This window comes from Salmo salar, chromosome 03 (assembly GCF_965601325.2).
Source record: "Salmo salar chromosome 03, fSalSal1, whole genome shotgun sequence".
Lineage (NCBI taxonomy): Eukaryota > Metazoa > Chordata > Actinopteri > Salmoniformes > Salmonidae > Salmo > Salmo salar.
This window is the reverse complement of record NC_138293.1, coordinates 55,082,846-55,100,846: the sequence shown is the minus strand read 5'-3', so window position 1 is coordinate 55,100,846 and position 18,001 is coordinate 55,082,846. Positions and strand designations below refer to the sequence as shown.

Genomic DNA, 18,001 nt, shown 5'->3' with positions numbered 1-18,001 from the left:
GCTTCATGAGGTAGTCACCTGGAATGTTTGAAGGAGTTCCCACATATGCTGAGCACTTGTTGGCTGCTTTTCCTTCACTCTGTGGTCCAACTCAACCCAAACCATCTCAATTGGGTTGAGGTTGGGTGATTGTGGAGGACAAGTCATCTGATGCAGCACTCCATCACTCTCCTTCTTGGTCAAATAGCCCTTACACAGCCTGGAGGTGTATTTTGGGTCATTGTCCTGTTGAAAAACAAATGATAGTCCCACTAAGTGCAAACCAGATGGGATGGTGTATTGCTGCAGAATGTTGTGGTAGCCATGCTGGTTAAGTGTGCCTTGAATTCTAAATAAATCACAGACCATGTCACCAGCAAAGCACCATCACACCTCCTCCTCCATGCTTCACGGTGGGAACCACACATGCGGAGATCATCCGTTCATCTATTCTGCGTCTCACACGGCGGTTGGAACCAAAAATCTCAAATTTGGACTCATCAGACCAAAGGACAGATTTCCACCGGTCTAATGTCCATTGATTGTGTTTCTTGGCCCAAGCAAGTCTCTTCTTATTATTGGTGTCCTTTAGTAGTGGTGTCCTTGCAGCAATTTGATCATGAAGGCCTGATTCACGCAGTCTCCTCTGAACAGTTGATGTTGAGATGTGTCTGTTACTTGAACTCTGTGACGCATTTATTTGGGCTGCAATCTGAGGTGCAGTTAATTGCCAATTTTTGAGGCTGGTAACTCTAATGAACTTATCCTCCACAGCAGAAGAAACTCTGGGTCTTCCTTTCCTGTGGCGGTCCTCATGAGAGCCAGTTTCATCTTAGTGCTTGATGGTTTTTGTGACTGCACTTGAAAAAACGTTCAAAGTTCTTGACATTTTCCTGGTTGACTGACCTTCATGTCTTAAAGTAATGATGGACTGTCGTTTCTCTTCGCTTAATTGAGCTGTTCTTGCCATAATATGAACTTGGTCTTTTACCAAATAGGGCTATCTTCTGTATACCACCGCTACCTTGTCACAACACAACTGATTAGCTCAAATTCATTAAGAAGGAAAGAAATTCCACAAATTAACTTTTAACAAGGCACATACCTTCCAGGTGACTACCAGATGAAGCTGGTTGAGAGAACGCCAAGAGTGTGCAATGCTGTCATCAAGGCAAAGGGTGGCTACTTTGAAGAATCTCAAATATAAAATATATTTTGATTTGTTTAACACTTTTTTGGTTACTACATGATTCCACATGTGTTATTTCATAGTTTTAATGTCTTCACGATTATTCTAGAAAGTAGAAAATAGTAAAAATTAAGAAAAACCCTTCAATGAGTAGGTGTGTCCAAACGTTTGACAGGTACTGTATATCTTCCCCAGCTCCTCCTCCCCCCTCCCTCCTCTATTGCCCTCTCTCTCTAAATCCCTGCTCACATGTTTGGCTGAGGCCAGTCCAGTCCAGTAGGTCAGACAGACAGAGGGAGGAAAGAGGACACAGAAATAATCCAGTCTTTTCCCTCTCACATGCAGCCTTCCCACAGATGTCACTCAGAAACTCAGATTGTAAATACAACTCGACCACTGTGGAAAACTCACCACTCATTTTTAACAAGATAGAAAATACTACAAGATACAGTACTGAACACACTTTCTAAATTGTTTTAATGACCATCAATGTGTATGCGGTCATTTTGGGTGAGGTATCCCTCCTCTTTTGATCTAAGTGGGATTACTTGGATACATAGTAATAGTATGATGATATGGAATTGGATGAAATTCAAGTTTGAACGCCATTTCTATTTCAGTGAGTTTAAGGGATGGGTTCAATCCGTATCGCAATCCGTATCACGGAAGATCTGCGTTATAGTTTGATTGAAATTTAAAGGCAACGTTCCCACATTTCCGTATCGCAGAAATGCAGCGTTACAGCGTGATTTTCTTTTAAAGGCAATGTTCCCGTGTTTTAGCGATTGGTCCAATGTCAGTGTAGCGTGTATGTGTGGCTGAGGGTGTGTGTCCCCTTACAGAAAAAAAACACATTATTTAACTTGTTTTTAGAACACTTCATTTGACATTTCACATCTGAAAACGTGTTTTTGGAACACTACACATGAAAAAAAAGTGTCATTATGATACACAACGTGCTTTTAACATACAATGTTTTCAATTTAAGCATTTGACATACAGGACTACATTGTGTACGCTTATTTATAGAATAATAATTATTCAACGTGTCCTCACCTGGGATTTGATCTCCCAACATTCTGTTCTTTCTGCTACACCACCACGTCCGTGTTAATAACTGATTACAGCTTTATTCCTATATTTTAGGCCTCAAAGTGAGTCTCAGCTTTGTTAAAAATAAACTCAAGAAAAACGAATATAATTATCATAATGATTCAGGAGTAACATTTAAACAAAATAATATGCCCCACTGACTTTAGACAATACAGAAAACTCTCAAATTGCTGAAATAACAAGTAAATGAAATTACGAGAGAGTCAGATTAATTGATAACTAAAATAGCAGTGCAGATGGCACTCGTTTGCAAAGCGCAGAGATGTATTATGGGTCAATTACCTAAGGTAATGTATGTGTATGGGAATGCTACAGAATTTGTGGCGCAGCAGAAAGATCTTGACGACTGGTAAATCAATCATCATAACATGTTCCTAATCCTTACGGAAAAGCTACATGAGTTTTACATGATCACGTCACATGTGAAGTGCTCCAAAACCACGTTGTAACATGATTTCATATGTGAAGTGTTCCAAAACCATGTTTTCACATGTGAAATGTCACGTGATGGAGTCCAAAAACACGTTTTCGCATATGAAATTTCACATTTGAAGTGTTCCAAAACCACACGATTTCACATGTGGAAAATCACATGTGAAGTGTTCCAAAACCACATGTTCATATGATTTCACATGTGTAATATCCCATGTGAAATCATGTGGTTTTTCCTTAAGGTGGATGCCAGCCATCTGAATTTCCTCCTACACCACCAGGTCTGTGGCCATGACAGAGATTGGCCACATATTTATTGGCAAGAATCCATTTCTGCACTTCTAAAAGATGCCCAGAATCAAGACAAAAATGTGTGTGATTCTCTGACAACACCAACAAACATTTTGCAGTGCTCAGGGAGACTTGATATTAACCGTGCACAAACACTCTCGGGATCTGAAGTTGTAACATTTTGGTCAAGGCGTTAATGTCTCAGCAGTGCCTCCAGATGGTTATTTGTTACCAAGAACATACAGTAACACCTTCTAGTTGTATATATTTGAGGCAAAGTGTAAAAATATATTCTTGGCAATATATGTATAGCCAATCACTGTTATTTCCACAGACCTGGTGGTGCAGCAGAAACTTCACATATCTAGCGACCGAAAGGTTGTGAGTTCAAATCCCAAATGAGGTTGAGTCCTAAGTAATCTAGGGGACCATGACACGATGTTATTTTATACCTTTATTTAACTAGGCATGTCAGTTAAAAACGTTTTATTTACGATGACGGCCTACCCCGGCCAAACCCGGATGACGCTGGGCCAATTTTGTGCCACCCTATGGGACTCCCAATCGCAGCCAGTTGTGATACAGCCTGGAATCAAACCAGGGTCTGTAGTGATGCCTCTAGCCCTGGAACAGAATGTGAGCTAGACAAAATATGATTGGGGACCATGACGTATTGAATGAATGTAAATGATGCCTTTTAATGTCATTGATAATATTTTACATCTGGGTTTTCACCTATGCTTAAATGTTGCGTCCCCATGTCGTCACATTTATTTCACCAGATCATCTTTTCGCATGTGCTTGCATGTTGTCACTCAAGATCACATGTGAAACTCATGTGGTTTTTCCGTAAGGGGTGTGTGTGTGTGTGACCGCGAGCTTGTCTTCATACTCATACTGTTTCTCTTTCTGCTTGCATTTTGATTTGATATTTTGATGTGTGTACCTTCTGTAAATTACGTAACTCAGGGCTCATCTGTAATAAAGGTTAAATAAATCAATACTCAAGCTGGCAAATCTATCTGACCATCCATCTGGTAATTTTGGGAATGATTTATTTGGTTATTTACAACCACTCACATTACATTTAGGAAATAAACCAGAGAAAGCTTTCATGTACTACGGTTTAACACGAACACACACACACACACACACACACACACACACACACACACACACACACACACACACACACACACACACACACACACACACACACACAAACACACACACACACACACACACACACACAAACACACACACACACACACACACACACACACAAACACACACACAAACACACACACACACACACACGCATTCGTACACACGATAATAACTTAACATCATACAGCACAACTAGTTAATACGCAAAAAAAAAAGTTACGAGAAAATAATAAGGAAGGAGAGAGTACACAAAATGATCCGAAATGGCATTCCAGCACTGCGGCGATGTACAGGTGGGTTGTAGTGTTTGAGTGGGAGTTTCTATTTGGTTTTCTTGGGAGTTTCTATTTGAGTAGTGCGTTGTGTCATGATCAGCACTATTGAGCTTATTTACTGTTGTGTAATTTTCAGGTCTTATTGTTGTTTGTTTCAACATGTACAGGAATGTTCAGTGACGCGAGCGCGCGTGTGTTTAGCGCAGGGGTTTCTTCAGGGCCTCATCCACCTCCTCCTCAGGACACAGGGCGTGCCACTGGGCCACGGGACGTCTTGGATTGGCCAGCATGTCTGACCAATGGCGGAGGCCCACCCCTGAGGCGCCGAAGCCGATCCAAACCTTCCCGATGGCGTCGTTGCTGCCCAGCTTGTCGTAATCGTACACCGTGATCAACACTTGGACTTTCTGCAAGAGGAAAGGGAAGAGTAGAGAAAGCGTCAAGTAATAAAAATAAAAAAAGTCAGGTGAAATCAAAATACCACCACGCGTACTGTGTTGTTCGACACACAGAAGGAAATGGCAGGAGAGTGCAATGTTCTAGAGAAACAGACGGGAGTGTCCTCAAACACAGGTCGCCCAACCCACAGGAAAACCTGTTATAACGGCCCCGAGATGTCTTCCTTACGGGAAGTTTGGTGTGCATACCTGTATTTGGCCAAAGGGGATCTCGAAGCTGAAGCTTTCGTTGAAGTAGGGGTTCAGAGTGTTCTGTTTGACTGTCGTCTTCTTCTTCTTCAGCCGCTTGCCTTGGTGCTGCAGCACCACTTTAACGAAGGGATCTGGCAGGAGTAGGCACATGGTAGAAAGGAGTGTTAGTTAAGGAAAACAGAGGTCAAACAGAGGGTGAGCCAGGATGAAGAACACCGAGGACAAATGATTGTGCAGTAGATTCATGTGTAGTGTCTGCAACTCTGTAATGCTGCCAAGAGGCTCATGTTCAATTACTTCCAACAACATTTAGGCAACCAGATGTCATTAACAGGTCACAACTGGCTAATATTGGTTAGGAGAGTGTAAGGACTAATAGAAGGTCACCTGACAAGCCTCCACAGTCCATCGCCTTCAGGTGCTTGGCCTCCATGATGTTGATGGTCAATTTACCGGCCGTGGGGACGTAGCGCAGAGAGATACAGATGTCCCCTAGCTTCTCTACCTGTGTGACCAGACAAACACACACAAGCACAAAGACAGAAAGATGTATTAAAACAGACAGTTCAATATAGTTTGATGTGCACGGACAGACAGACAGACACATACAGGTAGACGTAGAGAAAACATGCACCCAAAACCCAAACAGACTGTATTCATCCTTCCTCACCTCCTCTTTCTCTCCTCCAACCAGATCCCTCCATTCGTGGAGTGGCTGAGCCAGGTCCACACTGTTCATGGGGATGGAGATCTGCCCAATCACGTCGTGTTTACCAAAGCGATCAAAGTCAAAGACCTGCAGGACCAGAGTCTGACCGCCCAGCTCCTGGTAGGGGATCTGTGGAGGGACACACAGAACAGGGAGGAGACGGTCAGGACAGAGCGTTCTCGACTGCAGAAACCTCAGTACTGTAAGAGCTTTTCTAAGGGTTATACATGTACACATGAATGAATACCACATCTCTCTATCGCCACCTGTTCTCCAGCACCACAGACTGACCTTGAAGATGAAGGTCTCGTTGAACACGGGGCAGAGGTTCTTGCGCTGGACTTTGGTCTCAAACTTCTTCTTCTTGTCTGGCAGCATGTATACCTTGACATAGGGGTCTGAGGTGCCGCCCATGTCCATGGCTGCCAGGTTTTCAGCCTGCAGGATGCCCACGATCAGCTGGAAGAGGGGGCAGAGAGGGGGAAAAGGTCAGAGGTAAGCAATGGCCGTCAAAATATTTTTAACAACGTCCGTAAGAACTGAACGCGGTGACGATTTAGGCGGATTTAGGATTTAGATTCAATCCATATAGGGCTATTGCGATAACATACCTGAGATTTGACCAAACACAAACGTAACACTTCAAAACAATGGCACAGCACTTCATCCCAAAAATGATTTTGGAGTGCTTCTGCAGTACACATCTCATTTGTCACATATATGCAATGTTTACCGGGATTCAATTCAAGCCGCATGATAGCGCAGTGCACTTAAACTGACTTTTAAATGTAAGAGTGGTTTAGTGGATAGAAAATGTCCCCTCTAAAGGCCACAGCTTAATGCTGAGCGGTTAAGAGGAAAAGGTCATAGGTCACTGAAGACACAAATAAGAGGTCAGAGGTTAAAGCTGAGATCTGAGCAGAGGTCAGAGAGCCTTTAGACGTGTCATTAGTCAGATACTTCACATCAAGGAGGTCAAATGTCAGGGAGGACAAGACACACATGCACACAAACACACATACGGACACACACACACACACACCTGGTTGTCAGTGAAGTTGTAGTCCAGGGTGAACTCCAGTTTTCCGAAATTCTCTTTTTCCTCCTCCTCTCCTTCCTTACCCTCTCCTTCCTTAATGACAGAGAACATCACATCAATCATTTATCACAGGTATCATTACACAGCCACTGCATTAGTCTCTCCCTTCACACAGTTACTGACGCTACATCTGGAAATCACCTCAGATCACTTCAAAACCAGTTGCAAATGAGGTACTTGAACCCATTACACTACCCACTATATTGCCCTCCCTCCCTCCGTCTCCTCTCACCTTGCCCTCCTCTCCTTCTCCGGCTCCCTCCTTCTTTCTTCTGCCTCGGCCTCCTTTCCTCTCGCGTACTTTCTTGGGCTTCTTGCCCTTGTTGATGCACTTCTTCCAGATACAGAAACCTAGACAGGCCACCAGAGCCAGCACCACCACCACTATGGCTCCTATTGCCCACATGGGCACTGGAGGAGAGACAAACATAGGCCTTATGTAGCCTTATGACATCTATAATACAACATACATTACAACATACATATAACATACATAAAATACTTATGTAGCCTTATGACATCTATTATACAACATACATAACAACATGCATATAACATACATACAATACTTATGTAGCCTTATGACATCATTTAATACAACATACATAACAACATGCATATTACATACATCAAATACTTATGTAACCTTATGACATCTATTATACAACATACTGTACATAGGCCTTATGTAGGGTTATGACATATACAATGAGTGTACAAAACATTAAGGACACCTTCCTAATATTGAGTTGCACCCACCCCCTTTTGCCCTCAGAACAGCTTCAATACGTCGGGGCATGGACTCTACAAGGCGTCGACAGCATTCCACAGGGATGCTGGCCCATGTTAACTCCAATGCTTCCAACAGTTGTGTCAAATTGGCTGGATGTCCTTTGGGTGGTGGACCATTGTTGATACACACGGGAAACTGTTAGGTGTGGGAAAATCCAGCAGCATTGCAGTTCTTGACACAAACTGGTGCACCTGAGACTTACTACAATACCCTGTTCAAAGGCACTTAAATATTTTGTCTTGCCCGTTCACCCTCTGAATGGTACACATACACAATCCATGTCTCAATTGTCTGAAGGCTTAAAAATATATATTTTTAAACTTGTCTCCTCCCCTTAATCTACACTGGTTGAAGTGGATTTAACAAGTTACATTAATAAGGGATCATGGCTTTTTTTCTCTCCAAACATTATAAACAACAGTCAGGGGAATACAGACTATACATTATATAAAGACTTTGTAAAACAAACATTCTAAGGGATCCTAGCTGTTACCTGGATTCACCTGGTCCGTGTATGTCATGGAAAGTGTCCTTAATGTTTAGTACACATAGTGTATAACACAACATACATAGGCCTCGTGTAGCCTTATGCTATGGAATAATAACATCTGACATGTTATTGTGAGGAGGGATGGAAAGGAGAGCACAGGCGATGGGAAAACAATATTAACTTACTTTTGATTTTATGATCTGGGAGAAGTGGAGGAAAAGCAGGGGATGAAATGATGAGAGGACATTGTGTGAAACAGAATTACACACACAGAATTAGCAATGAGTGTGTGTGTGTGTGTGTGCGTGTGTGTGTGTGTGTGTGGTGTGTGTGTGTGTGTGTGTGTGTGTGTGCGTGTGCGTGTGTGCGTGTGCGTGCGCGTGTGCGTGTGTGTGTGTGTGTGGTGTGTGTGTGTGTGTGTGTGTGTGCTCATTGTGTTCAGGGCTCACTTGGCATGTGGGTGAGTTCGTTGAAGAACTTGCTCTTCATGTTCTTGAACTGGTGATCAGAGTGGTGGGTGGAGGGAGGGGCGGGGCCTGGGGGTGGCTCTTCTCTCTCCTCAGCCGCCCGACGAGCCCGCGCTTGCACACTGGCCAATCGCATCGCAGCTCAACTAAACGGCAGAGGAGACAAAAGAGCAATCATTAAGAGCTGTGTAAGAAATATTTTAATATGCCATGAATTTTAAACATCCTGGTAAGTAAGTCGACTAGATAGGGTTAGGGTTGCGGCTAACCGACTCAGTGGCCTTGTGGTTCGGGTGTCCGCCCTGAGACTGGATGTTCTTAAATGGTTCTTTCTCAGCTCTTAAGGTTCCTTGGAGAACCTTTGCCCGTTAAAGAACCTTTGAGTTAAGTGTGGGGTCCTTGACCTGGCATCTACGGTTCTTCAAAATTCAAAAAGGTTCTTGAAATGTGTGGAAGCCTGCAGATGTGTCCCATTCACAGGAAATTGGCCAGTGCTAACTGTTTATTTTCCAATGTAACATTTCTAGTGTTGATTCAAGAGTTGTAGTTAAAGGAGGGCCGAAACATTTCTGGTTTAGGATTTTTGTATGATTCTTCAAACAACCATCCCATTCATGGTTCTCTAGAGATCCTAAAATGGTTACCCTATGAAATTGCTCTCAATAACCTTATTTGGTTCCAACTTGCACCTTTATTTTAAAGAGTGAACCCTGCTGAGTCATACAATTTTTCCCGAAACATGGTAAGTAAGTTAACTGAGTCAATGCACCTTTGCTTGACACTCAGCTTTAAAGAGACAGATTGGTAGGTAAGGCCCTGTGACAAAATAGCGCCAACTTAACCAATTGCTTAATCAGCATTATTCTGTGAGTTTGGTGGACATAAGAAAGACAATAAATTGAGCTAATGTGTTCACTCAACAAACTTTGCTCACAGTAAGCTGAATGTATAAAACCTTGTCAAAATACAAATTCATGTTTGTCTTCACTGTAAAAAAAAAGCCAACTTAACTTAATCAGCGTTATTCTGTGAATTGGGTGGACTTCAGAAGGACAACAAATGTAGCTAATGTGTGAACGCTTGTTCACTCTACAAACCTTTCTCGAAGTGAGCTGAATTTGAAAAAGCTTGGGTAAATTTACAAATCCATGTTTGCCTTCGGTAGGCAACACTGTATGTTGGGTCAGCTGTATGCCCAAAGTTTGTGCACTCACAATCCTACTGCAGCTGGTTGCCTTATAATTCTACGTCGTATCAACAAACTGCTCGAAGATTACAAATGTACAGTATGTTTGCTCAAAACCATGGCCGTCGTTACATTTCCCAGCATGCTCTATTGCAGGTTGATTTTCAGAATTGTTTCAATATTTTTTTTGCATGTACATGAATTGGTTGATTACACAAACATAAATAAGATACATTTTCTAATCTAATTCAATCTGTTAGTAGTTTTGCACCTGTCACTGAGGTGGCTGTTCCAGTTTCTATGATTTTGGTAGTCTCAATAATCAATCTTCCTTACAGTCATTCTCAATGCAGGTTGCAGGTGATTAAACATTCCAATTGCTGGATATCCTCACTCTGGATTCCAATAGGAATTACACATCACTTTGCAAGTCAGCATTGAGGTTTGAATCAATGTAAAACTGTAAGGCAACCAGCTGCAATAGGATTGTGAGTTTGCTCAACAAAATGGCACTGACGTTGATTCAACGTACAATTGGAAGGCAACCATCTCTCGCTCTCGTGTTGACCCTTCATTTAAAACAAAGCCTAAGGGATAAGGCTTTGCCTTGGCTTCCAATCTGTCTCCCTCTAGCTCTCTTTCTATCTCTCTCTCCTACTTTGTGTGCGTATGTACTGACATGTCTGTGTAACTGATAGACACACACACACACACACACACACACACACACACACCACACACACACACACACACACACACACACACACACACACACACACACACACACACACACACACACACACACACACACACACAACCACACACACATCTGGAATGTCTACATATTAATGGTTTTAAATGTATGTAGATTGTGAAGTATTTTTGTCTGTAATGTCTTTTTCATTATGTGTCAGACCCCAGTAAGACCAGCTTTCGCCATTGGCTTCAGCTAATGGAGATCCTAAATAAAATACAATCTCCCTGTCTGTCTCTTTTTCCTTCTCTCTCTATGATTTTTTTAGTCTGCTTTCCCCTTTCTTGCACCCATTATCCAGTTCATCAATATATCTCTCTCTATATGCCTATTTTTCCTGTTTCCTCACACTCCCTCTCCCTTTACTTCCTATACTGTCTCTCCCCCCCTCCGATACTAAACTTCCTACTCATCCCTCTCTTCCTGGCTCTTCTACATCCCACTCTCCTCTTGAGACTTTCTTCCCCCATCATCACCCCCTGCCTCCCTCTCACTCCACCCCTTCCTCTCATCAGTTAATCTCTCTATCTACTCCCTCGCTCTCATCCCGTCTGTGTCTGGTATCCCCTCCCTACTCACCCGCTGCCTCCCTCTCACCACCCCTTTTTCTATCTCTCTCCTCCCTTCCATTTCCCCCTATGTCGTTCTCCCTCCCTTTCTCCTCTCCCTCCCTCCTTCCTCTCTTGGTTCATAGTGTCCATCACTAATCCACCTGACTCCATCACAGGCTGGCTGTTGACAAACACACATGCATGTACATGCACATACACACACATACACATACTAACATGCACACAAGACCAGCTCTGTTACATATGCATATGAATACCTCCCTGTAAGGCTGCATTATGCCACACACACACTCCGACCCTCCAACATCTGCTGTCCTCCTCTCACTGTGCACAGACACGTAACAAGATTAATTGCCAAAGGTAATCCCCAAATCCCAGAGCTTAACTAAATTAGGGACAGGTCAGTTCACTCTCTGCTCCCGTTCCTGTCCTATCCCCTACTATCCCTTATCCACCCTAAGCCACTACCATTAACCCCCACAACATCACCTGCTGTCACACAGACAGATCCCACCTAGTTATCCAAACCAATAATCACATTTCCATAACAATATCTGATTTGTGGCTTGTCAAATCAACCCGTTAAATCCCAACAGATAGAGTGAACGGCGCAGGATTAGTAAGCACAGCTATGTGATGGTGAGTGAGGGGAGGCAAACATAAGAGGTTATAGACTGCTGGCTAATAGGCTTGTGACTTCACCAGTCAAGATCACACACACACATACGCACACGCACGCACGCTAACTAGAGGTCGACCGATTATGATTTTTCAACGCCGTTACCGATACCGATTATTGGAGGACCAAAAAGCCGATACCGATTAATCAGACGATTTATTCTTTTCTTTGTAATAATGACAATTACAACAATACTGAATGACCACTTATTTTAACTTAATATAATACATAAATAAAATCAATTTAGCATCAAATAAATAATGAAACATGTTCAATTTGGTTTAAATAATGCAAAAACAGTGTTGGAGAAGAAAGTAAAAGTGCAATATGTGCCATGTAAGAAAGCTAACAATTAAGTGCCTTGCTCAGAACATGAGAACATATGAAAGCTGGTGGTTCCTTTTAGCATGAGTCTTCAATATTCCCAGGTAAGAAGTTTTAGGTTGTAGTTATTATAGGAATTATAGGACTATTTCTCTCTATACAATTTGTATTTCATATACCTTTGATTATTGGATGTTCTTATAGGCACTTTAGTATTGCCAGTGTAACAATATAGCTTCCGTCCCTCTCCTGGCTCCTACCTGGGCTCGAACCAGGAACACATCGACAACAGCCACCCTCGAAGCAGCGTTACCCATGCAGAGCAAGGGGAACAACTACTCCAAGTCTCAGAGCGAGTGACGTTTGAAACGCTATTAGCGCGCACCCGCTAACTAGCTAGCCATTTCACATCGGTTACACCAGCCTAATCTTGGGAGTTGACAGGCTTGAAGTCATAAACAGCGCAATGCATTGCGAAGAGCTGCTGGCAAAACGCACGAAAGTGCTGTTTGAATGAATGCTAACGAGCCTGCTGGTGCCTACCATCGCTCAGTCAGACTGCTCTATCAAATCATAGACTTAATTATAATATAATAAACACACAGAAATACGAGCCTTAGGTCATTAATATGGTCGAATCCGGAAACTATAATTTCGAAAACAAAACGTTTTTCCTTTCAGTGAAATACGCAACCGTTCCGTATTTTATCTAACGGGTGGCATCCCTAAGTCTAAATATTCCTGTTACATTGCACAACCTTCAATGGTATGTCATAATTACGTGAAATTCTGGCAAATTAGTTCGCAACGAGCCAGGCAATGAACGCAAGAGAAGTGACACAATTTCATGTTAGCATGCAATATTAACTAAATATGCAGGTTTAAAAATATATACTTGTGTATTGATTTTAAAGAAAGGCATTGATGTTTATGGTTAGGTACATTGGTGCAACGACAGTGCTTTTTTCGCAAATGCGCTTGTTAAATCATCACCCATTTGCCGAAGTAGGCTGTGATTCGATGAGAAATTAACAGGCACCGCATCGATTATATGCAACGCAGGACACGTTAGATAAACTAGTAATATCATCAACCATGTGTAGTTAACTAGTGATTATGTTAAGATTGATAGTTTTTTATAAGATAAGTTTAATGCTAGCTAGCAACTTACCTTGGCTTCTTGCTGCCCTCGCGTAACAGGTAGTCAGCCTGCCATGCAGGCTCCTTGTGGAGTGCAATGTAAGGCAGGTGGTTAGAGCGTTGGACTAGTAACCAGAAGGTTGCAAAAACGAATCCCCGAATCCCCCCTGAACAAGGCAGTTAACCCCCGTTCCTAGGCCGTCATTGAAAATAAGAATGTGTTCTTAATCTGACTTGGCTAGTTAAATAAAGGTGTAAAAAAGAAAATCGGTGGCCAAAAATACCGATTACCGATTGTTATGAAATCTTGAAATCGGGCCTAATTAATCGGCCATTCCGATTAATCGGTCGACCTCTAACGCTAACACACACACACACACACACACACACACAAGCACACGCACAGTGCGGTGAGACGGAGGCTAGCTTGGTTGAGTAGCATAGGGTCGGCCACCACTTCTTACTCACCGTGGTACGCTCCCTTAAGCTGGTCATGGTGGCTGAATGCCGGGATTCAGGGCCAGACCTTACTGATTAGATACTGGTTAACAGGTAGATCACTATGACAGTGGTTTTCATGCCTGACTGACCACTCTGTTGGAGGGTTCTTTTTTCGCTTCCGGTCTTGGCAAAAGTCACTGTTATTCCAAGGGTTTTAGGGTCACATAATAGTATAAGCCTTTTGATTGGTTTGTGCTGGCCAAGGCCATTGGAATAGGCCTAGCTAAACATGCTACTGGTTGATTCTATTGGGCCATAGGCAGTTAAAGTTCTGTGATGAAGTCCAGATAAAATAATCTCTTTAAGAATTTCGATGAATGAAATCATGTTGGAAAGTGCCTATCTTGATTCAGTTATAAATTTGCAAAGGTCAGGGATGCAAGGACTTTTATTTATAACTAGGCAAGTCAGTTAAGAACAAATTCTTATTTAGAATGACGGCCGACCCCAGCCAAACCCGGACAACGCTGGGCCAACATTTTAGTTTTTGCCCTAGCACTACACAGTGGCCTGATTCAAATAATCAAAGCTTGATTATGAGTTGATTATATGAACCAGGTGTGTAGTGTTAGGAAAAAACAAAAATGTGCACCCCTTGGGGTCCCCAGGACCACGTTGGGAAACACTTCAGTAGGCCTATCCTGGGCCATCTGTTACAGGTGGTAATATCCTAAAACCAATCCCAAACTGATTCCTCACCCCTAATATTAGGCACATATTGACACCATTCTGCAAACCTGACAGAATTGGATGTCTGTCAGGGATATGGTTAGCCCTCAGGTAACCTGGTCCCCAAGCTACTGCAAGCTGCTATTGTTTACACCCATCCAGCTGTCTTTAAAAAAATATATACATATTTTACCAAGCAAGTCAGTTAAAACCTGTTGGGGCTAGGGGGCAGTATTTGCACGGCCGGATACAAAACGTACCCTATTTAAACTGGTTACTACTCTTGCCCAGAAACGGGAATATGCATATAGTTAGTAGATTTGGATAGAAAACACTCTGAAGTTTCAAAAAACTGTTTGAATGGTGTCTGTGAGTATAACAGAACTCATATGGCAGGCCAAAACCTGAGAAGATTCCATACAGGAAGTGCCCTGTCTGACAAATTTGTTGTCCTTCTGTTGCACCTCTATCGAAAATACAGCATCTGTGCTGTAACGTGACATTTTCTAAGGCTTCCATTGGCTCTCTAAAGCCGCCAGAAAGCGGAATGGGGTGTCTGCTGTCACTGGGAAAAGAACAGCAGCAGAACTTGTAAGTGGTCAGCCTGGGGACAGTGACACTGAAATGCGCATTCACGAGACTACTCCATTTTTTTCTTTCAGCCTTTGAATGAATACAACGTTGCCCAGTTGGAATATTATTGCTATTTTATGAGAAAAATTGCATAAAAATGTATTTTAAACAGCGTTTGACATGCTTCTAAGTACGGTAATGGAATATTTCGATATTTTTTTTGTCACGAAATGCGATCGCTCGTCACCCTTCGGATAGTGACCTGAACGCACAAACAAAATGGAGCTATTTGAATATAACTATGGATTATTTGGAACCAAAACAACATTTGTTGTTGAAGTAGAAGTCCTGGGAGTGCATTCTGATGAAGAACAGCAAAGGTAATCCAATTTTTCTAATAGTAATTCTGAGTTTAGTGAGCCCCAAACTTGGTGGGTGTCAAAATAGCTAGCCGTGATGGCCGAGCTATGTACTCAGAATATTGCAAAATGTGCTTTAGCCGAAAAGCTATTTTAAAATCTGACACCGCGATTGCATAAAGGAGTTCTGTATCTATAATTCTTAAAATAATTGTTATGTTTTTTTTCAACGTTTATCATGAGTAGTTTAGTAAACTCACCGGAAGTTTTCGGTGGGTATGCTAGTTCTGAACATCACATGCTAATGTAAAAAGCTGTTTTTTGATATAAATATGAACTTGATTGAACAAAACATGCATGTATTGTATAACATAATGTCCTAGGAGTGTCAACAGATGAAGATCATCAAAGGTTAGTGCTGCATTTAGCTGTGGTTTTGGTTTTTGTGACATATATGCTTGCTTTGAAAATGGCTGTGTGATTATTTTTGGCTGGGTACTCTCCTGACATAATCTAATGTTTTGCTTTCACTGAAAAGCCTTTTTGAAATCGGACAATGTGGTTAGATTAACGAGAGTCTTGTCTTTAAAATGGTCATATGTTTGAGAAATTGAAGTTATAGCATTTTTTAGGTATTTGTATTTCGCGCCATGCGATTCCACTGGCTGTTGACTAGGGTGGGACGCTTGCCCATGGAAGTTAAGAACAAATTCTTACTTACAATGACAGCCTACTGAGGAACAGTGGGTTAACTTGAGGGGAAGAACGACAGATTTTTACCTTGTCAGCTCGGGGATTCGATCCAGCAACCTTTCGGTTATACTGGCCCAACGTCCTAACCACTAGGCTACCTGCCGCCCCAAAACTGTAGGGGGAGGGACTAATTTGGGGATTGGTGATTTGGCTTATATTTCCATGGGAGCATAGACCAGACACAATGCAAAACAAGTAGGCACAAACATGGGAACTGAGGACAGACTAGCGCGCTAGCTAGCGGTGGTAAAGAGATGACAGGAGAGGTGAACAGCTGGCAGCGGGATTTTGAGAGGGTTCAAGGCTTAGTACCAATGCGGTGAACAAAAGACAGTTCCATTATGGTCAGGATGCTTATGGCTGACTGTATGGCACTCTCTATTGTGCGAGTCAGTAAAAAAAAAAAAGTTGACCATCTGAGACTGGAGTGCACTGTCTCATCTTCATCATCACCATTGTCATCATCATCAAGCCTGCATTGTGCAATGCGCATGCATGGTGCACACTGTAACCAACGTCATAGAAGTACATCTCCTCCAATTTGGTACTTTTGGCTCCACTAACAGATACAACTACAGGATTTAACGGCTTACCAAGCAAACATGGCACAAGACACAAATGTACCCGTCCAAAATGATTAAAACCCCAAATAGGCGCCAACTTCGATATTTCATATGGGCTGGTTGTCACGCACGCAGGGAGCTTTGGGGGGGAGGGGGGGGGGGGGGGGGGTGGACATTAGACATATGCACACACAGAACATCAGAGCTGAGGTAGCTATAGTAAAATAGCTGATTTTCACCTAATGAAAGTAAACGGATAAAAATACATTATCAATCCAATTAAATAAGTGTCGCCAACTTTGGACCAGTGGAAACGGCTAAGCACCTTATGCGTAAAGGCTTGGATAGCGATGGCTCAGAATATGGAATAGAATGTGAATGGTAGGCTACCCTCTCAAGTATTAATTCAAAGCAGCAATAGCGTATGTCAGTTAAGAAATATGTTCATCAGATATGGCAAATATTGTGCCCATCAACCGGTTACACTGGACGTCCCATTCACCATTACCGCTCGCTAGCAGATTTACCGAGCATAGAATAAGGGTTTGAATGACCTCTAGGCCGTCTAATTATACACTTTTAAAATGCAGTGTGGAGTATAGGCTACCCCGTGAACATACACCAACAGAACTCACCCGATTGCAATCCCCAATTTAAACCCAAACGTCTTCCTTTTGTTATCGATGAATTATGGACTCCGTGTTGACAGAACTGTTGCGCTGCAGACCACCCCCTCCCCCAGTCGCGTTCTCCCTCCCCCTGTCCGTTAATCTTCCTTAATATCGCTGTGCCAACTACTTATCATCCACTTCATAAGCCATTGGTCACTCGCTCTCGAAACGCATGTAAAACACCAAAACCCGACTTCACTCAAATTAATCTTTCCATCCACATCTGTTTGGCTATTATTTCTCACGTGCAATGCCTGGAAAAAACTATCCATTGCTGTGAAAGAGAAAACTACTTCGAAGGCCATTTGTCAGTCTGGGCTTTTTTCCCCCTTGGTCTATTGTCATGTGTTATGGTGTTATGTGTTATGGTTCATCTTCAGACTGTAGGAGGGGAGCCAGTGAATACCGTAAAGAGCCCAATTTATTGATACACAATTTCAAAGGATGTCTGGTATCGTGTATATATTTAAATTGTATTATGCATTTAACATACGTTTCCACAGACCACCATTTGATCTAGTAAATGTGGCTCTCATTTCACTCCGTTATGGCCCTAGAGTTGACGGTTGTTTTATGGGCCACGCATTAACCGTGACAAGATAC

At 42.4% G+C, this 18,001-nt stretch overlaps 1 protein-coding gene across 1 annotated transcript; it reads right to left on the bottom strand.

Moving 5' to 3' along the window:
- Positions 1–4,042: 4,042 nt before the first annotated feature.
- syt5a (synaptotagmin Va) lies at positions 4,043–17,506 on the bottom strand. Its single transcript, XM_014192754.3, has 9 exons — positions 17,363–17,506; positions 8,637–8,800; positions 7,137–7,315; positions 6,848–6,937; positions 6,097–6,264; positions 5,767–5,934; positions 5,484–5,601; positions 5,094–5,227; positions 4,043–4,853 (listed from the first exon to the last, which is right to left on the bottom strand). The coding sequence occupies exons 2-9, from the start codon at positions 8,788–8,790 to the stop codon at positions 4,644–4,646; spliced, it is 1,221 nt and encodes a 406-aa protein (XP_014048229.1). The 5' UTR covers positions 8,791–8,800; positions 17,363–17,506; the 3' UTR covers positions 4,043–4,643.
- Between the last annotated feature and the right edge of the window lie 495 nt (positions 17,507–18,001).